The sequence below is a fragment of the Cotesia glomerata genome, linkage group LG2 (genome assembly GCF_020080835.1).
Source record: "Cotesia glomerata isolate CgM1 linkage group LG2, MPM_Cglom_v2.3, whole genome shotgun sequence".
Lineage (NCBI taxonomy): Eukaryota > Metazoa > Arthropoda > Insecta > Hymenoptera > Braconidae > Cotesia > Cotesia glomerata.
The window spans coordinates 27,888,723-27,910,050 of record NC_058159.1 but is presented as its reverse complement, the minus strand read 5'-3'; the positions used below and the strand labels follow the sequence as shown (position 1 = coordinate 27,910,050).

General features: G+C 28.3%; 2 protein-coding genes across 2 annotated transcripts in view; one reads left to right on the top strand and one right to left on the bottom strand.

Annotated features, from left to right (window-relative positions):
- The window catches only part of LOC123260125 (S phase cyclin A-associated protein in the endoplasmic reticulum), a 40,180-nt gene that overhangs the window by 856 nt on the left and 17,996 nt on the right, over positions 1–21,328 (bottom strand). Inside the window, exons 7-9 of the mRNA XM_044721080.1 lie at positions 11,533–11,950; positions 7,755–7,955; positions 1,466–1,639 (exon numbers count right to left, since the gene is read on the bottom strand). Coding sequence (XP_044577015.1) covers positions 1,466–1,639; positions 7,755–7,955; positions 11,533–11,950 — 793 coding nt within the window. The remainder of the gene's footprint in view (positions 1–1,465; positions 1,640–7,754; positions 7,956–11,532; positions 11,951–21,328) is intronic.
- LOC123260127 lies at positions 5,295–7,467 on the top strand. The gene is made up of 3 exons (XM_044721085.1): positions 5,295–5,776; positions 5,918–6,153; positions 7,381–7,467. Exons 1-3 carry the CDS (start codon positions 5,672–5,674, stop codon positions 7,421–7,423), a joined length of 384 nt encoding a protein of 127 aa, XP_044577020.1. The 5' UTR covers positions 5,295–5,671; the 3' UTR covers positions 7,424–7,467.

Genomic DNA, 21,328 nt, shown 5'->3' with positions numbered 1-21,328 from the left:
GAATTGTTAATGATATTTTTTTTATTACTAATTTTTTATTACTGATATTCTATATTCTATTTTTTTCATAACCCAATTCAAGATTTAAGATAACACGTATGTCGTGTATTTTTATGTCATTAATGAAGTAAGTACTTAGTCATTGATGAAGTAAGTACTTAGTCATTAATGAAGTAAGTACTTAGTCATTAATGAAGTAAGTACTTAGTCATTAATGAAGTAAGTACTTTTTATGTCATTAATGAAGTAAGTACTTATATTGAATTTTGGAAATTTAATTTTTTTTTATTACTTATACAAGAATTGGTGGCATAATTTCGAGTGTAATTGGTGTGAGATCATCTGGGAAAGTGAACTATATTATGTTCGCTTTTGAGCATAATAATATTAATTATGTAATGATGTTGAGGGATTATTCGGCATTCTATATTCTCAAACTTAATAAACATCAGGTAAATTATAAGTTAATTCACAGCATTAGATGTCTAATGGCCTCGTTCAAGTTTACTAAGCTCTTGGCAGATCTTAGCAGATCTTGTACCAAAAACTAAAAGTGACTACATTCTCTCTAAAGAATATCTATAAGAAAACAATGCAAGGTATACTAATCTATGCTCAGTCCAGTTAAGAACTTAGTAAACGAACGAGCCTAATGAATCGATTTTCAGGTTGTTCATATTTTCAATGAGCAAGCCCTACAACAAACTTTTATTTTGAATATTCAAGCAAGCCCCATTTGTTTATGCGTCCATCGTAGAGACAATATTGTGTTAACTGATATGTTTATGGGTGTAGGTGATGAACTTCACCCGGTAGAAAAACAAGTACACAGAAAAAAAAAATGTTCTTGAATCAAGTATATAATTTTGAAGAACAATATTCTTAATTCTAGTAGAAAAATTCTTGATTTAAGGAAATTTTACTCAATTCAAGACAATTACCCTCTTCAAAATTATATTCTTGGTTCAAGAATTTTTCTCTTGAATCAAGTTCATTTTTTTTTCAGTGTAGAAGAAAATGAAATTAAGAACGAATGATAATTATTATTGTGGTGGTTTCATTGTTATATTTATTGATGTATCTTTTTAATAATTTAATTCCTGTATGCTTAAATAAAACCCGGCGAAGTAGGTTGGGTACGCTAGTTTGAAATAAATATTTGTTAACAGTTAACAAATATTCATTAACTATTAATAAATATTTATTAACAGTTAATAAATTGTACTTAATAAATTATTTGTTAACTGTTAAAAAATATTTATTAATATTTAATAAATAATTTATTAATTGTTAATAAATATTTATTAAATCCTAAGATGTTAAAAAACCATTTATTAACAGTTAATAAAGCTTGTTAAAAATAAACAAATCCTTCTATCAGTGATATAATTTTTATAGAAACAATTTTCGCTCTCCGTGTGATATAAAATATATATATTTTTAATAATAAATGCAGTGTGATTACCTGGTAGGACATTTCACATGAAAGGACGGCAGTAGCTTCAGAATTTTTATGTGTCGCCGCAAGAAGTGTCGGAAGAGTAAACGGCGCTAGTCTAGGATCACCATAAAATGGAAAAGGTAATGTACAAAGTTGTTGAAGAACACTAGACCCGGCGCCAGCGGTCTGAAGAACTAACTGTAACAAAAAATAAATGTCTCTGTTTTATTTATACACTGTAAAAAAACCGGTGTGAGTCCATGCGGTGTACGGTGTTAAAAATTCCGGTGTTAAATTCAACACCGAAATCAGTGTAACAGTAACACCGGTCGCGGTGTAAATATTTTTTTTCGGTGTTAAATCGGTGTTATAAATTTTCCGGTGTTGATAATATTTTAAGTCACACAATTTTTATAATTAAACTTTTTATGTTTAATAATTAAAGATAAATAATCAAAAAAAAGTTAATATTTAATTTAGAAAGTTTAAAATAATAAAATATAAAAAAGATAAAAGTTTTTGATTAAAATAAAAACACTGTAAAAAATTTCGATGTAAAAATGGACCCAGAGCACTTTACATGGCCGTGTGGTGTGAAATTCTCTCGGTGTAAATTTTCGATCCGTGTTACTTTAACACCATTATTAAAGGACAATTTTAGGACATCATATAGATAATCGGAAACTCTAAAATAGTGAATTTTAGTAATTATTTCATAACTTTTAAGTATTTTTTTTAAGATTTTCGGAATACTTCTAAAATAATTTTAGAATCAATGCAATTTATTTGAAGCAATTTAGTTGAAATTTTGTACTTAAATCTTATGTGGAACCTTTTTTGAATAGTCTTAAAACATTTTTTTAACTATTTGAGAACAAATTTTGAATACATTTGAGACATTTTTCGGATATTTTTGAGACAATTTTGGAACATTTTTTGGACAGTTTTAGAGTGTTTTTACAACAAATTTGAAACATTTTTAGAACAATTTTACGACAATTTTGAACGTTTTTTAAATGATTTTCATATAGATAATTTATTTTTGCACAGCTGTAGATTTGTCATGTTTAAAACATCCATTATATTATGAGAAACATCATGATGGTTACGATGAAAATAATTATTATATTGTTCCTAAACATTTAATATTGTAAATACTATTTAACTTGTTGTATAACATTCATTAAATCGATTTCTGCGTAATTTTATATGTTGAAAATTCTTAAACAAATGTTACTTGTCTCATTTTGATAAATATTGAATATTAATTGTGTTTTATGGATCATGTAATATTCATACTCCGATACGGTGTAAATTTATTCTACTGTTACACCGGTATTACACCGGTTTAACACCGATATTACACCGGATTTTTAACACCGCAAAAGAGCACCGCTACATCGGTGTTAATACACAGGTGTTACATAGCGGTGTTAAAATGAGTCCATTTTAACACCGTTTTTTTTTTTTCAGTGTATATATCTATATATACAGCAAGGATAAAAAATAAATATCTTTTTTATTAACACAATAAATATATAACAAAGACTTGAAGTAAAAAAAAAAAAAAAAAAAAAAAACTATAAAGAAGAATATGACTTATTAATAAACTGGCCAAACAGCCGTGGGAAACAGTGGTAACCAGGTGAGACGGAAATATCTTGAGTAGAACAATAACACACTTAAAAAACACGCTTGCAATTCGCCGACAAATTCACCTGTGACAGTTTAAAACAAGTGTAGAGGAAGTTACTTGTATTCACCTGCATTAAACGCTAAATAATTGAGAATTTGAATATACCCGCATATTGTTCGCCTTTGGATTAACTATTAACAACAATAATATCAGTAATTACTTATGGAAGATGGAATAGCGAAATAAAACAGTCATTGATGTGTCAAAAAGTGAGTACATAAATATATACCTCCACTGGTTAGAATAAAAATAAGAATAAGTATTAAATATAATAGAAAACAAAAAGATGTTCGTTGAGAAAACAAAGAAGTATGTGGTAAGCCTTAGCCTTTGTTTATAACTTCCAAAAAACTCGTCTGTATGCAAATGTCAATCCGACTCATCTCCTACATGTGTATAATTAATGAAAACAATTTACGAATTCATCGCCTAAACAAATCCACGATCTGTAACCCTCGTTGCATTTAAAAAAGCTCTGAGAAGAAAAACAAAACTCTTAATACATTATAAAATAAAATAAAATAAAAATTTACGACGAAGTAAAGTATAAAAATAATCAACTCCTTAAATTTACCGTGGAATGAGATTTAGGAAAAAAATAAAAAAAATTATAAAAATACTCTTCAATGAATCATCTCAAATGAATCTCGTTTTTAAAATGTCTCTTTTTTATTTTTCACTTTATATTTTATTTTATTTTTTTTTTTTTTCGGAGCTCTTCCTCGTGACAGCCGTCCCTTATTTATCTCTCGACTCACTCCAAACACATACAACACACCAGAGCGGCAGCAGGCGCCATGCCAGTACAATAACATAATTGTACCCTCTAAACCCTTATTTAGGTCTAGTAAGTAATGCACCAATGACATTTAAGTTAGCAGTCACTTGACAATTCTTTAATTTTTTTTAACAAATTTTTTTATTTTTTTTTTAAATTCTGCATGTCAATTTTTTTTGTCATAATTAATTTGTTACAAAATAATGAAAATAAAGCTAGGAGACACCTGACAATTTTTAGAATTCTTCTTATTTAAAAATTTGTAACAAAAAAATTTTTGAAAATTTCCACACGTAGAAAATTTAAAAACCAATGCCTGAAATTTTTTACAATATTTTTTTAATTCTAATTTAATTAATGAAAAAAAAATACAAAATAAACCATGAGAATTAATTTAACGATATTTGATAATTTTTGTAAAAAATAAATTATAACAAAAAAAAAATTGACGTAGAAATTTAAAAAAATAAAAAATTAAAATTAATTTAGCAGATTTTTTATAATTTTAAGAATTTTTTTAACAAATAAGTTGTGTCATAGAAAATGAGAAAAAAAATGATATTTAGAAAATTAAATAAATAAAAAATGCAATTTTTTAAAAATAATTTTTTGGAGCAAATTTATTTATTAAAAAATGGTCAAGCGACTACTAACTTGAATGTTATAAACAAAAAATGCAATTTTTCGGAAAAAATTTGTTTGTTAAATAAAATTTAAAAATTTTTCCCGAAAAATTATTTAAAAAAATTAGCTTTTTTTTCAAATTTCTACGTCATTTTTTTTGCCATAATTTATTTGTTACAAAATACACCATGAAAATTAATTTAGCTAATACTTGATAGTTTTTGTGAAAAATAAATTATAGCAAAAAAAATTAACATGTAGAAATTAAAAAAAATAAAAATTAATTCAGCAGATTTTTTATAATTTTAAGAATTTTTTTAACAAATAAATTATGTCAAAGAAAATGAGAAAAAAAATTAACATTTAGAAAATTAAATATTTTAATTAAAAAATGCAATTTTTTAGAAACAATCTTTTGGAGCAAATTTATTTATTAAAAAAATTTAAAAAATGGTCAAGCGACTGCTAACTTTAATGACATTAAAGTTAGCAGTCACTTGACCATTTTTTAATTTTATGTAACAAACAAATTTGTTCTAAAAAACTTATTTTTAAAAAATTGCATTTTTAATTTTTTTAAATTTCTACATGTCAATTTTTTTCTAATTTATTTTTGTACTGATTTATTTCTTAAAAAAATTCTAAAACTTATTAAATATCTGCTACTTTAATTTTCATCTAACTCTAATGTAATAAACAAAAAATTTTTCGGAAAAAATTTGTTTGTTAAATAAAATTATAAAATTTTTAAGTCACTGCTAACTTTAATGTCATAAATGCACCACCCGGGAAGTAAAGTGTATCTCGCAATTGCCATCAGATCGGAACTTTAAGAACAAGATAGAAGCAATACTAGTGGCTAATATATATACATATATGTATACATATATATTACTAGAGTTCCAAGGCGTCTATGGTCCAGGTTTTAGGGTCTAGCGTCTACGAGTCATATATATCGGCAAAGAGTAAAGGACTAAAATTATTATATGGAGTTTTAGTACTATATGCGGTATGTGTCGGTAAAGTATAAATATCTATGTATTTGTATGTATATGTGTAGATAGATTTATAAGTAAAAGCATATGAGACAATATTATATATTTTATAGGTATCTATAGATATAGTATGTAATATGGATGACGAAGAAAGAGCGAATGAGTGCAAAGAAGCTGTTAGACACAACACACTCAACGGACCTCCCATCAATATGCGCGACCAAATGCCGTTAAGATATTATGTATGTATATATATATATATATTATATTAGACGTAAGACGTATAGTAACATAAGGCTTTTTACCATTCCTCCTCGGTGGTGGTTCTTACAGCCATCATCCGCGCGACTTATATATATCTATACATTGTACGTACATTCCAGGCATTTGTGACCCGGCACGCGTCGAAATACATGCTGAGTGCATCGTTCCACGTCAACGCATTCGTCTCTCATCCTCTTAAGTGGGCTCTTTCCACACTCTTGTCTGGCATCCTTTTCACTTATGTTACTTTTACCTCATCGTACTATCATCTCACTTACACGGTGATTTACGAACCATCAACAATCACTTCCAAAGACCTTCAGCCTCTCCACGAGCCACTAATTTGTCGGCAGAAGTAAGATCATTGGGTTCTTGTTTTTTTTAAGCTTAATTTGATTTTTTACTAATTTTTTATTCTAAAAGTGACAAAGTTAAATTATACTTACACTGAAAAAAATTCAATTTGAATCAAGTAAATAATTTTCGAGAACTTTATCTTCTTGATTTAAGTAATAAAATTGGTAAATATTTACAAGTGGGGTCAACAATTGTAATTTTCATTTTTTTGAACGAAATTTTTATTTGATTTTATTGATATATTTTTTTTTAATTTATAAAAAAATGAACAATTTAAAAAGAAAAAGTTGATTATCACAATTTTAACAAATATTCTAAGTTTTATTCTAAATTTTTTAGAAAATTGTGATATGCAACTTTTTTTTTTTTAAATATTCGTTTTTTATGTACTTTTATAAAAAAAATATATCAAAAAAAGATAAAATAGAAATTTTATCCAAAAAAATGAGTCAAAATTTTTTCCACGTTTTAAAGGCAAAAAAGCTATCAAAATCTTTATTTGTTTCTTTTACGATATTTTTTATCATGAATGCGCCGTAAAAAGAAGCAGAATTAAAAAAAAAAAATTTGAAAATGTTTTTCACTTAGTTATGGCCAAAAATGGGGTTGACTCCACTTGTAAATAATTACCTTTTTCGTAAATATTTACAAGTACATAAAAAAATGAATAATACAAACAAAAAAAAGTTGATTATTACAATTTCAACAAATTTTCAAAAAAAATTATAAATTTTTTAGAAAATTGTGATATTAAATTTTTTTTTAATTGTTCGTTTTTTTTTATGTACTTTTCAAAATAAGAAAAATTTGAAATTTTATCCAAAAACATGAGAGCCAAAATTTTTTCCAACTTTTGAAGGCAAAAAAGATATTGAAATTTTTATTTTTTTCTTTCACGACATTTTTTATCATAAATGCACCATAAAAACAAGCAGAATGGAAAAAAAAATTTTAAATGTTAATTTTTCGCCTAGATATAGCCAAAAATATTATGGACCCCACTTGTAAATAATTACCAAAAAATTCTTAAACTAAGAAATTTTTCTACGTTTAAAAAAACTTGACTTAATTCAAGACAATGAAACTCTCAAAAATTATTTTCTTGGTTCAAGTTAATTTTTTTTTTTTTTTTTAGTGTACGTATAACAGCTAATAGATTATTTTCTTCCTTTATAAAAAACCGATGGTATAAAAAAATAAAGCTATTATATTTGTAAAATTGTAGTGGCGTCTTTATAATCAAAACTGTGGACCTGGAGCCAAGATAACTGGGACGAATTGATGTGTCCTAGGTCCTATCGCTACCGTGAAGCATTAACAAGGCCAAGACACGGACATTCCAGCAATACCTGCGTTATCAGCTAAAAAAAAAATTTACTACTTGGAACCTTGACTCATCTCCGTATACCGTAGCTTTTAGATTATAATTACCGTGTGTTACGCTGTTGCTAAGCCTGTAGATGTTAGTCTTTAGTTTTATTTTATTTTATTGTTTTTTATACTTAAAACACTAAAAAAGATTCTGGGAGTTTTATTGTCGAACATATTTGTGATAATAGTTAATGATGAATATTTTTTCAGATCGAGATTTCTACATACCTGATTATCGGTATTATTGACGGCAAAGTAACCGAGAACAGTAAACAGCTCGGTAAGAATCAGGACTGCCGTTGGTGAACTCTGGGTGGCCGCACAAGTGTCTTTTATTTCTTCAAGAGGTTCCTCCTTCAGAAACCTGGTGATCAGGTGGCTCGCTATTAACCGCCACTGCAAACTAGTACCCTCAGCTCCCAGCAATTTCTGCAACAAGTACAACCACCATTTGTGGTTTTAATACATAATAAATAACCCGCTAAAGTTTAAGAACTTGTGGCTTTACTAAACACTTAACATAACCGTTATTGTACTCAACTTTTATTATTATTATTGTTATTGTTATGGCTTTTATTAGCATTGACATGAAAATTGGTACATGACAAAAAAAGTACAGATTTTTACAATACTCACAAAAAAAAATTATATAATTTCCATTTATTATTATTAATTATTACCAGCAACCTTGCAGTCACTATGTGACTGCTGTGACTTGTGAACTATAAATAAATAAAATTTTGTTTTCTTAAATAATGATTTTTGTTAAATTGCACTGTACACTCTTAAATATTGACTTTTTTGAAGATATAAGCTCATCCCGATGTTATAATTATCAAGAGCTTTCATTTGAGTACCCACATGCATTTTTGATATATTTTTCATGTATACATATATATATATATATATATATATATATATATATATATACATATATATATATATAATATATATAAATATATAAAATATATGAAAAATTGATGTGGGTACTCAAATGAAAGGTCTCGATGAGTGTAATGTCGGGATGAGCTTATATCTTTAAAAATGTCAATAGTTCACAAGATACAAGGTCGTTTCTTAATTATGTTAAATTGCACTGTACTTTCTTAAATATTGACGTTTTTAAAGATATAAGCTCATCCCGATGTTACAATCATCAAGAGATTTCATTTGAGTACCCATATGCATTTTGATATATTTTTCATATATACATATATATAAATATATGATATATGAAAAAATGATGTGGGTACTCAAATGAAAGGTCTCGATGAGTGTAATGTCGGGGTGAGCTTATATCTTTAAAAATGTCAATAGTTCACAAGATACAAGGTCATTTCTTAATTATGTGTCTAGAGATAGAGTATTTTCGAATGTACCCTAAATACTTATAATAAAAATTTAAATCGAGACCTTTGCAGTGACACTAAATTTCACTAAAAAAACCAATTTTATTATATGAATATCCTAGACACAAAATTTTTCTTATTCTCTTAATAATATAGATTATAACTCATTTTTTCCGGGTTATTAAAATATCAGTATTAAGATTATCAATTAAATGAAATGCATGTCAGAAAATTCATTTAAAAATAAGTAAGATTTAATTATTTAATTACTTTAGAGTTTTTATTTTAATAGTTAAAAAAAAATGTTTATTTTATTTTATTTTAACAAAGCTTACTACTTTTATTTTTATTAAGCTATAGTTGAAATAAATAAAAAAAAATTTCTTATTATTTCTGATTTCAAAATATGTTAATTGATTAATGTAATATTTATGCAATACATATATTTAATATTGATTAATATATTTATCTAAATAAAATCTTACTAATTAAATAATTATAAAAATTTAAGAATCATTTATAAATTTTGTTTAACAAATTTCTTTTATAAAAAAATAAATCTATTTAAACAAGAGTTTTTGTGGGTAAAATAAATTTGTTTTAATAATTAACAAGCCAATAGAAGACGTGTGTGTCATATTAAATAAGACAGCAGAAAGAATAGATAATAAAGGTGGTCTTTCAGCAATCGAATTTTCTTGCGGCAGCCGGACTCAACGAGGGATAATCTAGTGATCTCCCGCGGGACAACAACAGGGGGCATCCCGTCGGGAAACAAGGGGTCCAAGTACGCTAGATGTCTGTAAAACTTCCTAGCTCGCTCTTGTTCCTGTAAAGAGTAAACTAACCCACTCTGTACTCTGTACTAAATAATACTTTAGGGTACATACTTTATTTTTAGCTGGTGTGTACATACGGTGGGCGCGAGGTGTGCTACTGCTTCAGTTCAGATTTAATTCGTGGTTTGATCGCCACAACCTACCCGGCTGTCAAGCAATAATGCTGCTACCACTAAAGTATATTGGGATACTGAATTTCTCCCTGGTGATGTTGATATGCTTGACGTCTCCTGCTGGGATAATGTCTCTATCGTACACTCAATTTTTCTCCCTCTCGCTCGTTTTCTTTCGGAAACCCCGTGGGTTCGTAAATGGCTAATGCCAAAAAAAAATATATATCAGTAGGCGCGACTCAATATGCCCAAGGGAGGAGACGATTGATTATTTTTTGATGGACTACCTTTATGGGTGTATCAAGTACACTAATGTATATAAATAATTCACTAAGTATAATATATTTTTGTCGTAGAGAAATTACCCAGAGGATGAGGGCTTCAGTTTGCCTTTCAATGATCTACACAATATGGACTCGCAGTCCACAGTCAATTGAGATCTAAATAAAAGGGTTACTAACTACAACCCTAAATACTTGATCTTATTATTTATGAGTTTGGTTGCTTTTTCTAGTCAAGTCAGTTAAATTTTTTTATTCAATCTTTTTAAATCATTTATACTAAAAATAAAAAGAAATTAACTTGAATCAAGAGGAATTTTTAAGCCAAGAAAATAATTTTGAAGAGTTTCATTGTCTTGAATCAAGACGAATAAGGTAATTATTTACAGGTGGGGTCAAACATTTTAATTTTCATTTTTTTGAACGAAATTTCTATTTGATTTTATTGATATATTTTTTTTTGAAAAATACATAAAAAAATGAAGAATTAAAAAAAAAGTTTATTATCACAATTTTAACAAATTTTTCAAATTTTCAAAAAAATTTATAAATTTGTTAGAAAATTGTGATATTCAACTTTTTTTTTTAATTGTTCGATTTTTTATAGAAATTTTATCCAAAAACATGAATGCCAAAATTTTTTCCAACTTTTGAAGTCAAAAAAAACTATCGAAATCTTTATTTTTTTCTTTCACGACATTTTTTATCATAAATGCGCCGAATAAAACAAGCAAAATCAAAAAAGAAAATTTAAGAATGTTTTTCACCTAGTTATGGTCCAAAATGGGGTTGACTCTATTTGTAAATAATTACCACAAAAAATTCTTGAATTAAGCAAAATTTACTTAAACTAAGAAAAATTTCTTAGTTTAAGAATTTTTCTACTCAAATCAAGAAGATGAAATTCTTCAAAATTATTTACTTGATTCAAATAAATTTTTTTTTTTTGTGTAATATCATTATATACATACTTACATTTATGTTTACAATCTATAATTAAATTTAATAATTAAATTAAAAATAATAATTTATAATTTAAAGTTTACTATATTAGTTAATAGAATTATAATGCTGGCTGGCTTATATGTAAATAAATAAATAAATAAATATATTTAAACATATCTTTGAGATATTTCATGTTAACTCAAAATTTTTAAAGCTTCATTTTTATTTATTTTTTTCAAAACTTTATTTCATTTTTTCAACTTAAATGAATGTTGATAAATTAAAAAAAAAATCTTCCCAAAAAAACAATACTTTGTAAAAAAGAAATAAATTTTTATGAAATTTTTTTTTTCCCAGTGAATAGAAATAAAAATCACAAGGACTACTTTAAACACACTGAAAAATCAAAGCTAGTTTAAAAATAGTTGATTTATCATGAAATACCTAAAAATATGCAGTCTTATAATATTGATTTATACCTGAAGAGTTAGAAGATCCACTTGACCAATAGACTTCAACAATTTGAGAGTCCGCAAAGCCATGAGTTTCGCAGAAGAGGACGATGAGCCAGTTTGCCCAGGTGTGGGTGAAGTACATTTCTGGTGAGCCAAAGCAAATGTTGCGTAAAGACACCCAATAGCTCCGGCGGCTTCAGTTGACTCGAGACATCCCAACAGGTGAGATTCTGCACTAGTTTGCTCAGACTCGTGATTTACATTAAAATTATTGCTATCATGATTATTGACACGTTTCAGGTGACATGTAAGCCGACGCAGAAGGTCGTAGGATGCCAGGAGGAGCGGAGATTCGTGTTCTTGCTCGAGCAGGTAATCAGTTTCAATGAGCGCCCGGTTGTGACGAGTCACGCGGTCCACCAGGCCTCCAGTTACCAGGAATCTGCAAGCATAAGGTAAATAGCACAAGGTAAATAAAATATATTAGCAACCTTGCAGTCACTATGTGACTGCCGTGACTTGTGAACTATAAATAAATGAAATTTTGCTTTATTAAATAATGACTTTTGTTAAATTACATTGTATTTTCTTATATATTGACGTTTTTTAAGATATAAGCTCATCCCGATGTTACTCTCATCAAGAGCTTTCATTTGAGTACCCACATGCATTTTCATATATTTTTCATACTTACATATATATATATATAATATATATGGGTGATTCTCTGTAGGGATGTTTTTTGCTGTCCCAGGCATTTCTTTATTAAAAAAATTGTTATTTTGTTACTAAATAAAATTTATTACGAAAGTAAAAAAACATTTCTATTTGGAGCATTGAAAACTAAAATGAAATAAATTATGGTTTTTTTGCTATAAATTTGTGAACCACCGAAATAACAGTTCCCTGGGCTGTCCCATTCCCAAAATTAAAACTTTCAGATTAAATTTTAAGTTATTCGTCCATAATATATAATTTGGTCCATAATGTTTATAAACTTAATTAGTTAACTAATAATCTTCTTCAATAAAAAGTACCGAAAATTAATTTGTTTCATTAAATTCATTAAACCAAAGTTTGTCCCAGGCGTTTTAAGAACAGTCCCCTGCCAGAAGTTCAAAGCCAAAAAAAAATCCAGCGTGTTATTTTACCTTTTGTAAGGTTATAAGGACCTAACTAGCCTTGAGTTAATAACCATAGGGCTGTTAGCGCTTTGTCGCCATTTTATTTAGTGTCAAAGCACCGTTTGTGCTAGAAATATGTGTTTGGGCCACGAGAAACTCAGTCCCCTGGCAACTATTTTTATTTATAATTTATTTATAAAATTGGACCCATAAGTCTTAATATTATTCTAATTAATGTAAACATTCATTGAGAACTTGAAAAGTTGAATGCATTGAAATAGTTTGCTTGATTTTTCTCAATTTGATAAAAAAAATAGTCCCCTGGCAAACAGTCTCCTGTTATGTTATATGGTAAAAGATACACAAATATCGAAAAAGCAAAAATTAAATCGGCTGTTTATTTATTATGATTAAGCTGATAGTTTTGTAGCCCTTGTTAATTTTTTTTTCTAATAAAATCAAAAATAATTTGGTTGGACAATTTTGTACAGATTTAAGACGTCCTTACAGAGAATCACCCATATAAATATATGAAAAATTGATGTGGGTACTCAAATGAAAAGGTCTTGATGAGTGTAATGTCGAAGTGAGCTTATATCTTTAAAAATGTCAATAGTTCTCAAGATACAACATCATTTCTTAATTATGTATCTAGAAATAGAGCATTTTCGAATACAGCCTAAATATTTATCATCATAAATTGACTATCGATGAAAATGGAATGAAACCTTGAAAAGGCACAAATTCAAATCAAGACTTTTGCAATGACACTAAATTTCACTAAAAAATCCAATTTTATCATATGACTATCCTGGAAACAAATTTATAATATAAATAAAATAAAATCAACATAGATGTTTGTTAATAATTAATTCAAGTGTAAATGTGAATGACTTTTGATATGATTTTTAGATAGAGGATGATTATCTGGCTGACAAGTGTCGCCAGTGATGGTTGATTGAAATTGAATGAGCAGAGTATACAGTAGTATAAAGAAGACAAGTAAAGGCATAAGAGGGTGAGATGGACAAAAAATACTATTGCTTACAACGAAGCATGTGTGACGGCGTAACACGAGAGGATTATAACATCAGTGGGTAATTCTGTGTAGAGCTTTGCAACCCCTGCATGTTTAACATCTCTCTTGCTCTTGCAACACACTCGACTCAATATTTCCAGTTTAGTTGCTCATTCTAGGATCCCGGGTAACTAGGTACGCTGAATAGTGTGTATGTTTTTCTTCTCCCGAGCCCCTTCCAAAACTCTGCTTATAATTTTCTGTTTCACTCTCGCTAAAATAATTCTAACGGGACGCGATAATCGTCTCGTCTACGAACCCTGAACCTTCGAGTGGAGGTTCGGGGTCGGACGACCCCAATGGAGAACTCAAGGGGACCAAGACCGGCCTGTCAGTAAGTATTATCGCCCAGCATCTCTTTTTATCCTATGCTGCACATACGGCAACCAAGCGCTGCTAATATATATATCGATGTACATATACATATACATATACATCAGTGGCAAGGACAACAGATTACATACTAGTGTATGGAGAGTTGGTACAGACCCCCGTGAAATGCCGCGCGACGTACTCTCGCCTCGATCTATGGAAGAAGAATAGGAAATATATATAATACACACCCTATCGCAAGTGCAACGACGCGACCAACTGTCGCGTCTAATCAGCTACGAGATGAGGTAAGCGATCCTAGGATTTTAGTCCTCATATTTTTACATTAAACAATTTTTGTTTAGATTTAATTTAATTTTTTTTCCCATTAGGATATGACAGTTTTTTTTAGAAACTCTTTCACTAATTTGATCATTTAAAATTTAAGAAGAATATTAAGTTAATCTTTACTTGGTTTTTATAATTAACATCAATTTTACAGCGACATGTTTTAAATAACTATTCAATCTTGTAAAATTGAGAAGATAATTACAGAAGATAATTGAGAAGATAATTACAGAAATAGTTTAAGTATTTCCATTTTTAAGGTTTTTGGTGAGGATTGTAAAAATAGCGTTTTCCATTACTTTTAAAATTTTATGCAAGATTTTTTAACTAATTGACATATATATATATATATATATATATATATATATATATATATATATATATATATATATATATATATATATATATATACAGTGGACTCTCGATAACTCGAATCTTGTTAAGTCGAAATCCTCAGTAACTGGAAAAAAATTTGTATTCCCTTCCGCTGAACTCTTAAATTCGCGATATCTCGAATTATTTAGACTCTGTAACTCGAACTTAGTATTGTTTCCCTTCCAGTATCGATAAAGGATATTTATACTCTATAACTCGAATTTTAAAAGTGAAACTCTATAAGTCGAAGTTAGTAAAATATAAAGACGTTTTTTTCCGAACTGTCCAAGCTTATAGCAATCAAATCTAAATTCCTACAAGAATTTTCAATGCTTCTTATATTCTTATTTGCAATATATATTTTCTCTCTAAGTTATTTTCTTGCAAATCAAGTGTTTCTTTAATTTTTTTGGTCTACTTGCAAATTTTGAACATCTTGTTAAGTCGAAAATTCGTTAACTCGAAGTTTTTATCACTTCCCTTGAAGTTCGAGTTATCGAGAGTCCACTATATATATATATATATATATATATATATTTCTTCTTTTAAGTTGATTAAAGTAATTATCTAAAAAAACAAATAAACTATAAATTTGAAAATTAGTTGATAATGTCATTTGTAAAATTAGTCACTAATAAAACATGATATTAATGAAATTAGCAAAATGGAAATTTCACTAAATATAAATTCACACAGTAAAAAATTTTGCGTCATTGCGTCAAAAAATTTTGGGTTAAATATTCAACACTTTTATGTGTAAATTTAACATTTATAGTGTTAAATTTAACATTTATAGTGTTAAATTAACACAAAAAAGTGTTAAATATTTAACATAAAAATTTTTAACACAAAATTTTTTGACGCATTGACGCAAAATTTTTTACTGTCCAGTCATTTATAAAATAGCGAAAAACAAAAATCTGTGTCTACGTGAATTTAGCCAATTCTTACTGCAGAAACTTATAAAATTACCCACTGTAAACTTTATGAATTGTAAAATTAGCCGTTTTTTAACTTCTTATAACTTTTGAATAAGTCGGTCGAATCTGCTCTAATTTTCAGAAAAACTAAATTTATGGAAGTACTTTTAGATGCCTCAAATCATTTTTTGATCCGTCGATCTGTTCAAGAATTACGAGAGATTTAGAAACGGCTAATTTTACAATTCACAAAATCTACAATCGGGTAATTTTATAAGTTTCTGCAGTAAGAATTGGCTAAATTCACGTAGCCACGAATTTTTGATTTTTGCTATTTTATAAATGACTGAATTTATATTTGGTGAAATTTCAATTTCGCTAATTTCATTAATATCATTTTTTATTTGTGACTAATTTTACAAATGACATCATCAACTAATTTTAAAATTTATATAGTTTATAAACGTTTGAGCTTACAAATGGCTATTTTCCAGTAAACTTAAAAACATACTCAAATTAATATCCACGATTGTATGTAACAATGAATGCATAAATATATAAATTTGAAGAATTTTTTTCATGCAAAATAAAAATTTGAAGAAGCAATATATAAATTAATTAATACATTTATAAATTTTTAGCATTATGCACTGAGAAAAAAAAAATTGTAATAAGAAATTAATTTGTTGAAAATTTTATTTCTTCTGAAGAAATAAAAATTTTTTTAGTAACTTTCTTGTTGAAAAAAAAATTTTATAAATTTGGGACAAAAATTGTTTTTTTTTTTCTGATCAAAAAAATTTTTTTTCAACGATAAAATTACTATAAGAAAATTTTCATTTCTTCAACCGGCAATTTAAAAAAAAATAAATTTTTTCTCTCAATTTTTGCAATAAATTAGAACCCAAAAGAGTAACAAAGAGTTAAAAAACTATGATACAAATCCGCTGGCAAAATATGGGTTTAATAACCCAAAAAGAATAACTGATGACAACAACAATAATACCATAGAATTATCGAATCGGATTTAGAAACGCAAATCTCAAAGGGACATTGATACACCCAAGTGACCCTATCAATACATCAGCATTACGAATCGAGTCGGCCGGCTGGAATATTACTATTATACATATTACGATGAATGACAATGCATACAGTTGTATACACACCACATATATACACATGTATAAACAATTCTTTCTCTTTTCCCCTACAAGGATATATTATTGCTTACTTTGAAATATTATTCATGTTATATGTTATATTATACCGCCTCTGCTCGTCATCGGTAGTAATATGTGTGTATATGTATTTATATATTTATACAGAGAATAAACTAATCTTGGTACACAAATTTTAGGGAGACAGCAAGAAATAATCAGAAGAGATGTTAATCCAGGCAACACACTGCGGTGCATTTTATTAGAGAATTTGTCGAATACTATAATCCTAGTATCAATTGTCCAGAGTGTTAATGGTGATCCAGCTCTCGATATCCGACACTCGATAAACTACAGTTTAATCATAATCAAGTGCCACGTGTCAGTAGAAGGTTCGTCTTTTAAAATAATTCATAATAAAACAATAATAAAATTAAAAAATTTATCAAAGAAGAAATATTTAATAATAATGTAATATTAAAATTAATTTTTTTTTAATCAACGGATTTAGATTAAGTATGGAAGAATTAATATTTATATTAATATTGGTATTAGGGTTTACCTTTTATAATCTTTTAATATTGTGAATGACTTTGATATATATAAATATTTTTTATTCATTAGATTTTAATCAATCAGGCAGTCGGAAATCCGTGACGCCGGTATGACCAGTGACAGGTCGTCATTTCAATGTTTCCACTGGTCTACTTCCAAATTATTATGCTTGAATTGGAGCAAAGTCACGGCTTCGTCCTCGTCTACTGTGTCTATGTTATGTTACATAAAAGCGAGAAAGCGAGAGACCCTAAACTAATGAAATGAAATAAAATGATACTTGTACTAGTGTAGTCACTATTTGTGCCCACGAAGCGCAAAGATATGCACCCCACGATAGCGTAAGAACCCGGGGGTGCCCCTACAACACTGGGGGCACTATGAAATAATCATATGGTTAGCTAATGGTGGTCCGGGGTTGTGATTGCCAGTCCACCCCACTCTCGCCAACGTTAGGATCCTACACTTAGGATTTATACTTATACTTATACTCAGTATACTGTACGCCAGAGAACGATCCGTGACGGTGGACCGGAGTAATAAATAAATTCAATATATTTACTTGGGGTCCCGCAAACATTCAATGATAGATCGCAATCTCGGGCCGATGAGATGCAGACTTTTTCATTTATTTTCTTTCGGCATTCCTGATTAACCAAAGAAATGTCATTTGGTAGCCGAAATGGAAGTAGATTTCATTTAATAACTTATAAATAAATGAAATTTTGCTTTATTAAATAATGACTTGTTAAATTGCACTGTACTTTCTTAAATACTGACGATTTTAAAGTTATAAGCTCATTCCAATGTTACATTCATCAAGAGCTTTCATTTGAGTACCCACATGCATTTTCATATATTTTTCATATATACATATATATAATATATAAAATATATGAAAAATTGATGTGGGTACTCAAATGAAAGCACTTGATGAGTAAAACATTGGCATGAGCTTATATCTTTAAAAATGTCAATAGTTCACAAGATACAAGGTCGTTTCTTAATTATTTTAAATTGCACTGTACTTTCTTAACTATTGAAATTTTTAAAGATATAAGCTCATCCCGATATCACACTCATCAAGAGCTTTTATTTGAGTACCCACATACATTTTTATATATTTTTCATATATACATATATATAATATATATAAATATATGAAAAGTTGATGTGGGTACTCAAATGAAAGGTCTCGATTAGTGTAATGTCGGGGTGAGTTTATATCTTTAAAAATGTCAGTGGTTCACAATATACAAGGTCATTTCTTAATTATATATCTAGAGAGAGGATTTTCGAATGCAGCCTAAATACATCATAATAAATTGACTATCGATAAGAATTAAATGAAACCTTGAAAAGAAACAAATTCAAGACCTTTGCAATGACTATCTTGACACAAAACTTTTCTTATTCTTTTAATATTGAGTTTAGAGAAGATCCATTATGAATTAGAGACGCTGAGCTCGACAAACTGAGTCAAAAAATGGCTAAATTTTTTAAAAGTTGCAATAGTTAAATTTTTATAAAATCTACTAAAAAGAGAAAATTTTTCAAATCAGCAGATGAATCTGGAATTTATCATAAGATTAATATTAGATACCATAAAGATAATTTAAAAAGAAGAACAACTATTTTTTGTGTTATACTTTAAACCTCAGTGACATTCTGACTCTGACCTTGGAGATATCCGATGTCCCACTAAGACCGTCTTAGCCTGATTTTTCAAACGTATAGAATTACAATTTGACATTTTAAGTATTTCTTCTTATACATAACGCACACGAGATAAGTATTACTTATCAAGAATTATAAAACTAACGTCAACACTTTGCTGAAATTTTATTTTTTACCAAATATTTGAGTTAGATTTAAGTTCCCAAAAGTATTTGTGCTATTTTTTTTAAGTTCTAAGCGAAAAACTAATAATACTGTTGATAATAGAGAAAGTAGTTTACATTTGATATGATAATCTTTATTTTAAAAAACAAATAGATTATTCAGAGATAAGATTTTTTACTCTTGCAAAATTTTCACAAGTTCGAAGAATCTTTAGAAAAATTTTAACTTATATAACAACGAATATCTTCCCTGTATAATATAGTGAAAATGACAACTCCAATTGTGAAATTAACAAGGACTATCGATTAAAAAAGATAAGGGGAGCAAGAAGGATATCGTCACAAGCATGCTTCTATCCTGCTGAGCCACACTTGTTACAATATTTACAGAGTCTCCTCTTTCTCGAGCCCTACAGTTTGCGACACTGACAAGTGTCCCCTAGCTTCCCCAAGTTTTTTTTCTTACCTACTTCTTCCTCTGTTCGCATTATTCCGTATTTTCTTACAATACATCAGCCCTGGAAGAGACAATGGGAATAAATTTTCATAGTTTAATTTTCAGTTCAGAATTTCGTCGAGACAACTTTGCTATTTATTAATTAGTACAGTTGCAATCTAAAAGAATGTGAGAAATTTTTAAAAACCGAGAGAAAATCCGAGCGAAATTATGAGAAATTTTTAAAATAATTAAAAAATACTTTTTTAATTACCTATATTATTAACAGAATAAGATAAATTTTTTCTCCAGGATAGTCATATGATAAAATCGGCTTTTTAGTGTCATTGCAAAGGTCTTGATTTGAATTTGTGCCTTTTCAAGATTTCATATCATTCTCACCGATAGTCAGTCTATGATGATAAGTATTTAGGCTACATTCGAAAATGCTCTATCTTTAGATACATGATTAAGAAATGACATATCTTGAGAACTATTGACATTTTTTAAGATATAAGCTCATCCCGATGTTACACTCATTAAGACCTTTCATTTGAGTACCCGCATCAATTTTTTACATATTTATATATATTATATGTATGTATATATGAAAAATATATCAAAAATGCATGTGGGTACTCAAATGAAAGCTCTTAATAAGTGTAACATCGGGATGAGCTTATATCTTTAAAAATATCAATAGTTAAGAAAATACAGTACAATTTAACATAATTAAGGAATGACCTTGTATCTCGTAAACTATTGACATTTTTAAAGGTATAAGCTCATCCCGATGTTACACTTATCAAGGCCTTTCATTTGAGTACCCACATCAATTTTTCATATATTTTATATATTTATATATATGTATATATGAAAAATATATCAAAAATGCATGTAGGTACTTAAATGAAAGCTCTTGATGAGTGTAACCTCAGGATGAGCTTATATTTTTAAAATCTATATGTATATATGAAAAATATATCAAAAATGCATGTGGGTACTCAAATGAAAGCTCTTGATGAATCTAACATTGGGATGAGCTTATATCTTTAAAAACATCAATATTTAAAAAAGTACAATGCAATTTAACAAAAGTCATTATTCAATAAAGCAAAATTTTATTTATTTATAATTCACAAGTCACGGCAGTCACACAGTGACTGCAAGGTTGCTAGTAATTTATAACAAAATTCTTTTATTAGATCTTATCTGCAAGTTTGAATGTTCCAAAATTTTTTTACTAAAAATATAATAAAATAGTGTTTCTGAACACAAAATTCAACACAAATCCAGAGTAGGAAGCAAAGCGTATAGCCTGAGGAGATTATCCGACTGAAAAATCTTTCCACGTTGGACCATTACCTCAAAGCAGGATATTCGAAGGTGTTACGAACTAGAATACCTCGTCGAATTGGTAATGTATTATAATCCCTTGGCTATAACTCGGTGTAGCCCGAATAACTCATCTATTTTCGAATACTCTTACAACATATATATCTATCTTGATCCGTCTATTTCACAGCTCTTGTCGGTGCGCTAGGCCATAGAAGAGAGAAACTGGCTCAGGATATTGCTACTCCGCGTTCGTTGACGCGTAATGCATTCACGACGGGATTTGGGGTGGCGAAACGGCCCAAACAGACGACCTTACTGCCGCTACGAGTGCTC

Excerpts from the sequence above, each read along its gene's own strand:
- LOC123260127 (XM_044721085.1), top strand. The coding sequence starts at position 5,672 with ATGGATGACGAAGAAAGAGCGAATGAGTGCAAAGAAGCTGTTAGACAC. Across the intron at positions 5,777-5,917 it reads AAATGCCGTTAAGATATTAT|GCATTTGTGACCCGGCACGC; the intron begins GTATGTATATAT and ends CGTACATTCCAG. Across the intron at positions 6,154-7,380 it reads CCACTAATTTGTCGGCAGAA|TGGCGTCTTTATAATCAAAA; the intron begins GTAAGATCATTG and ends GTAAAATTGTAG.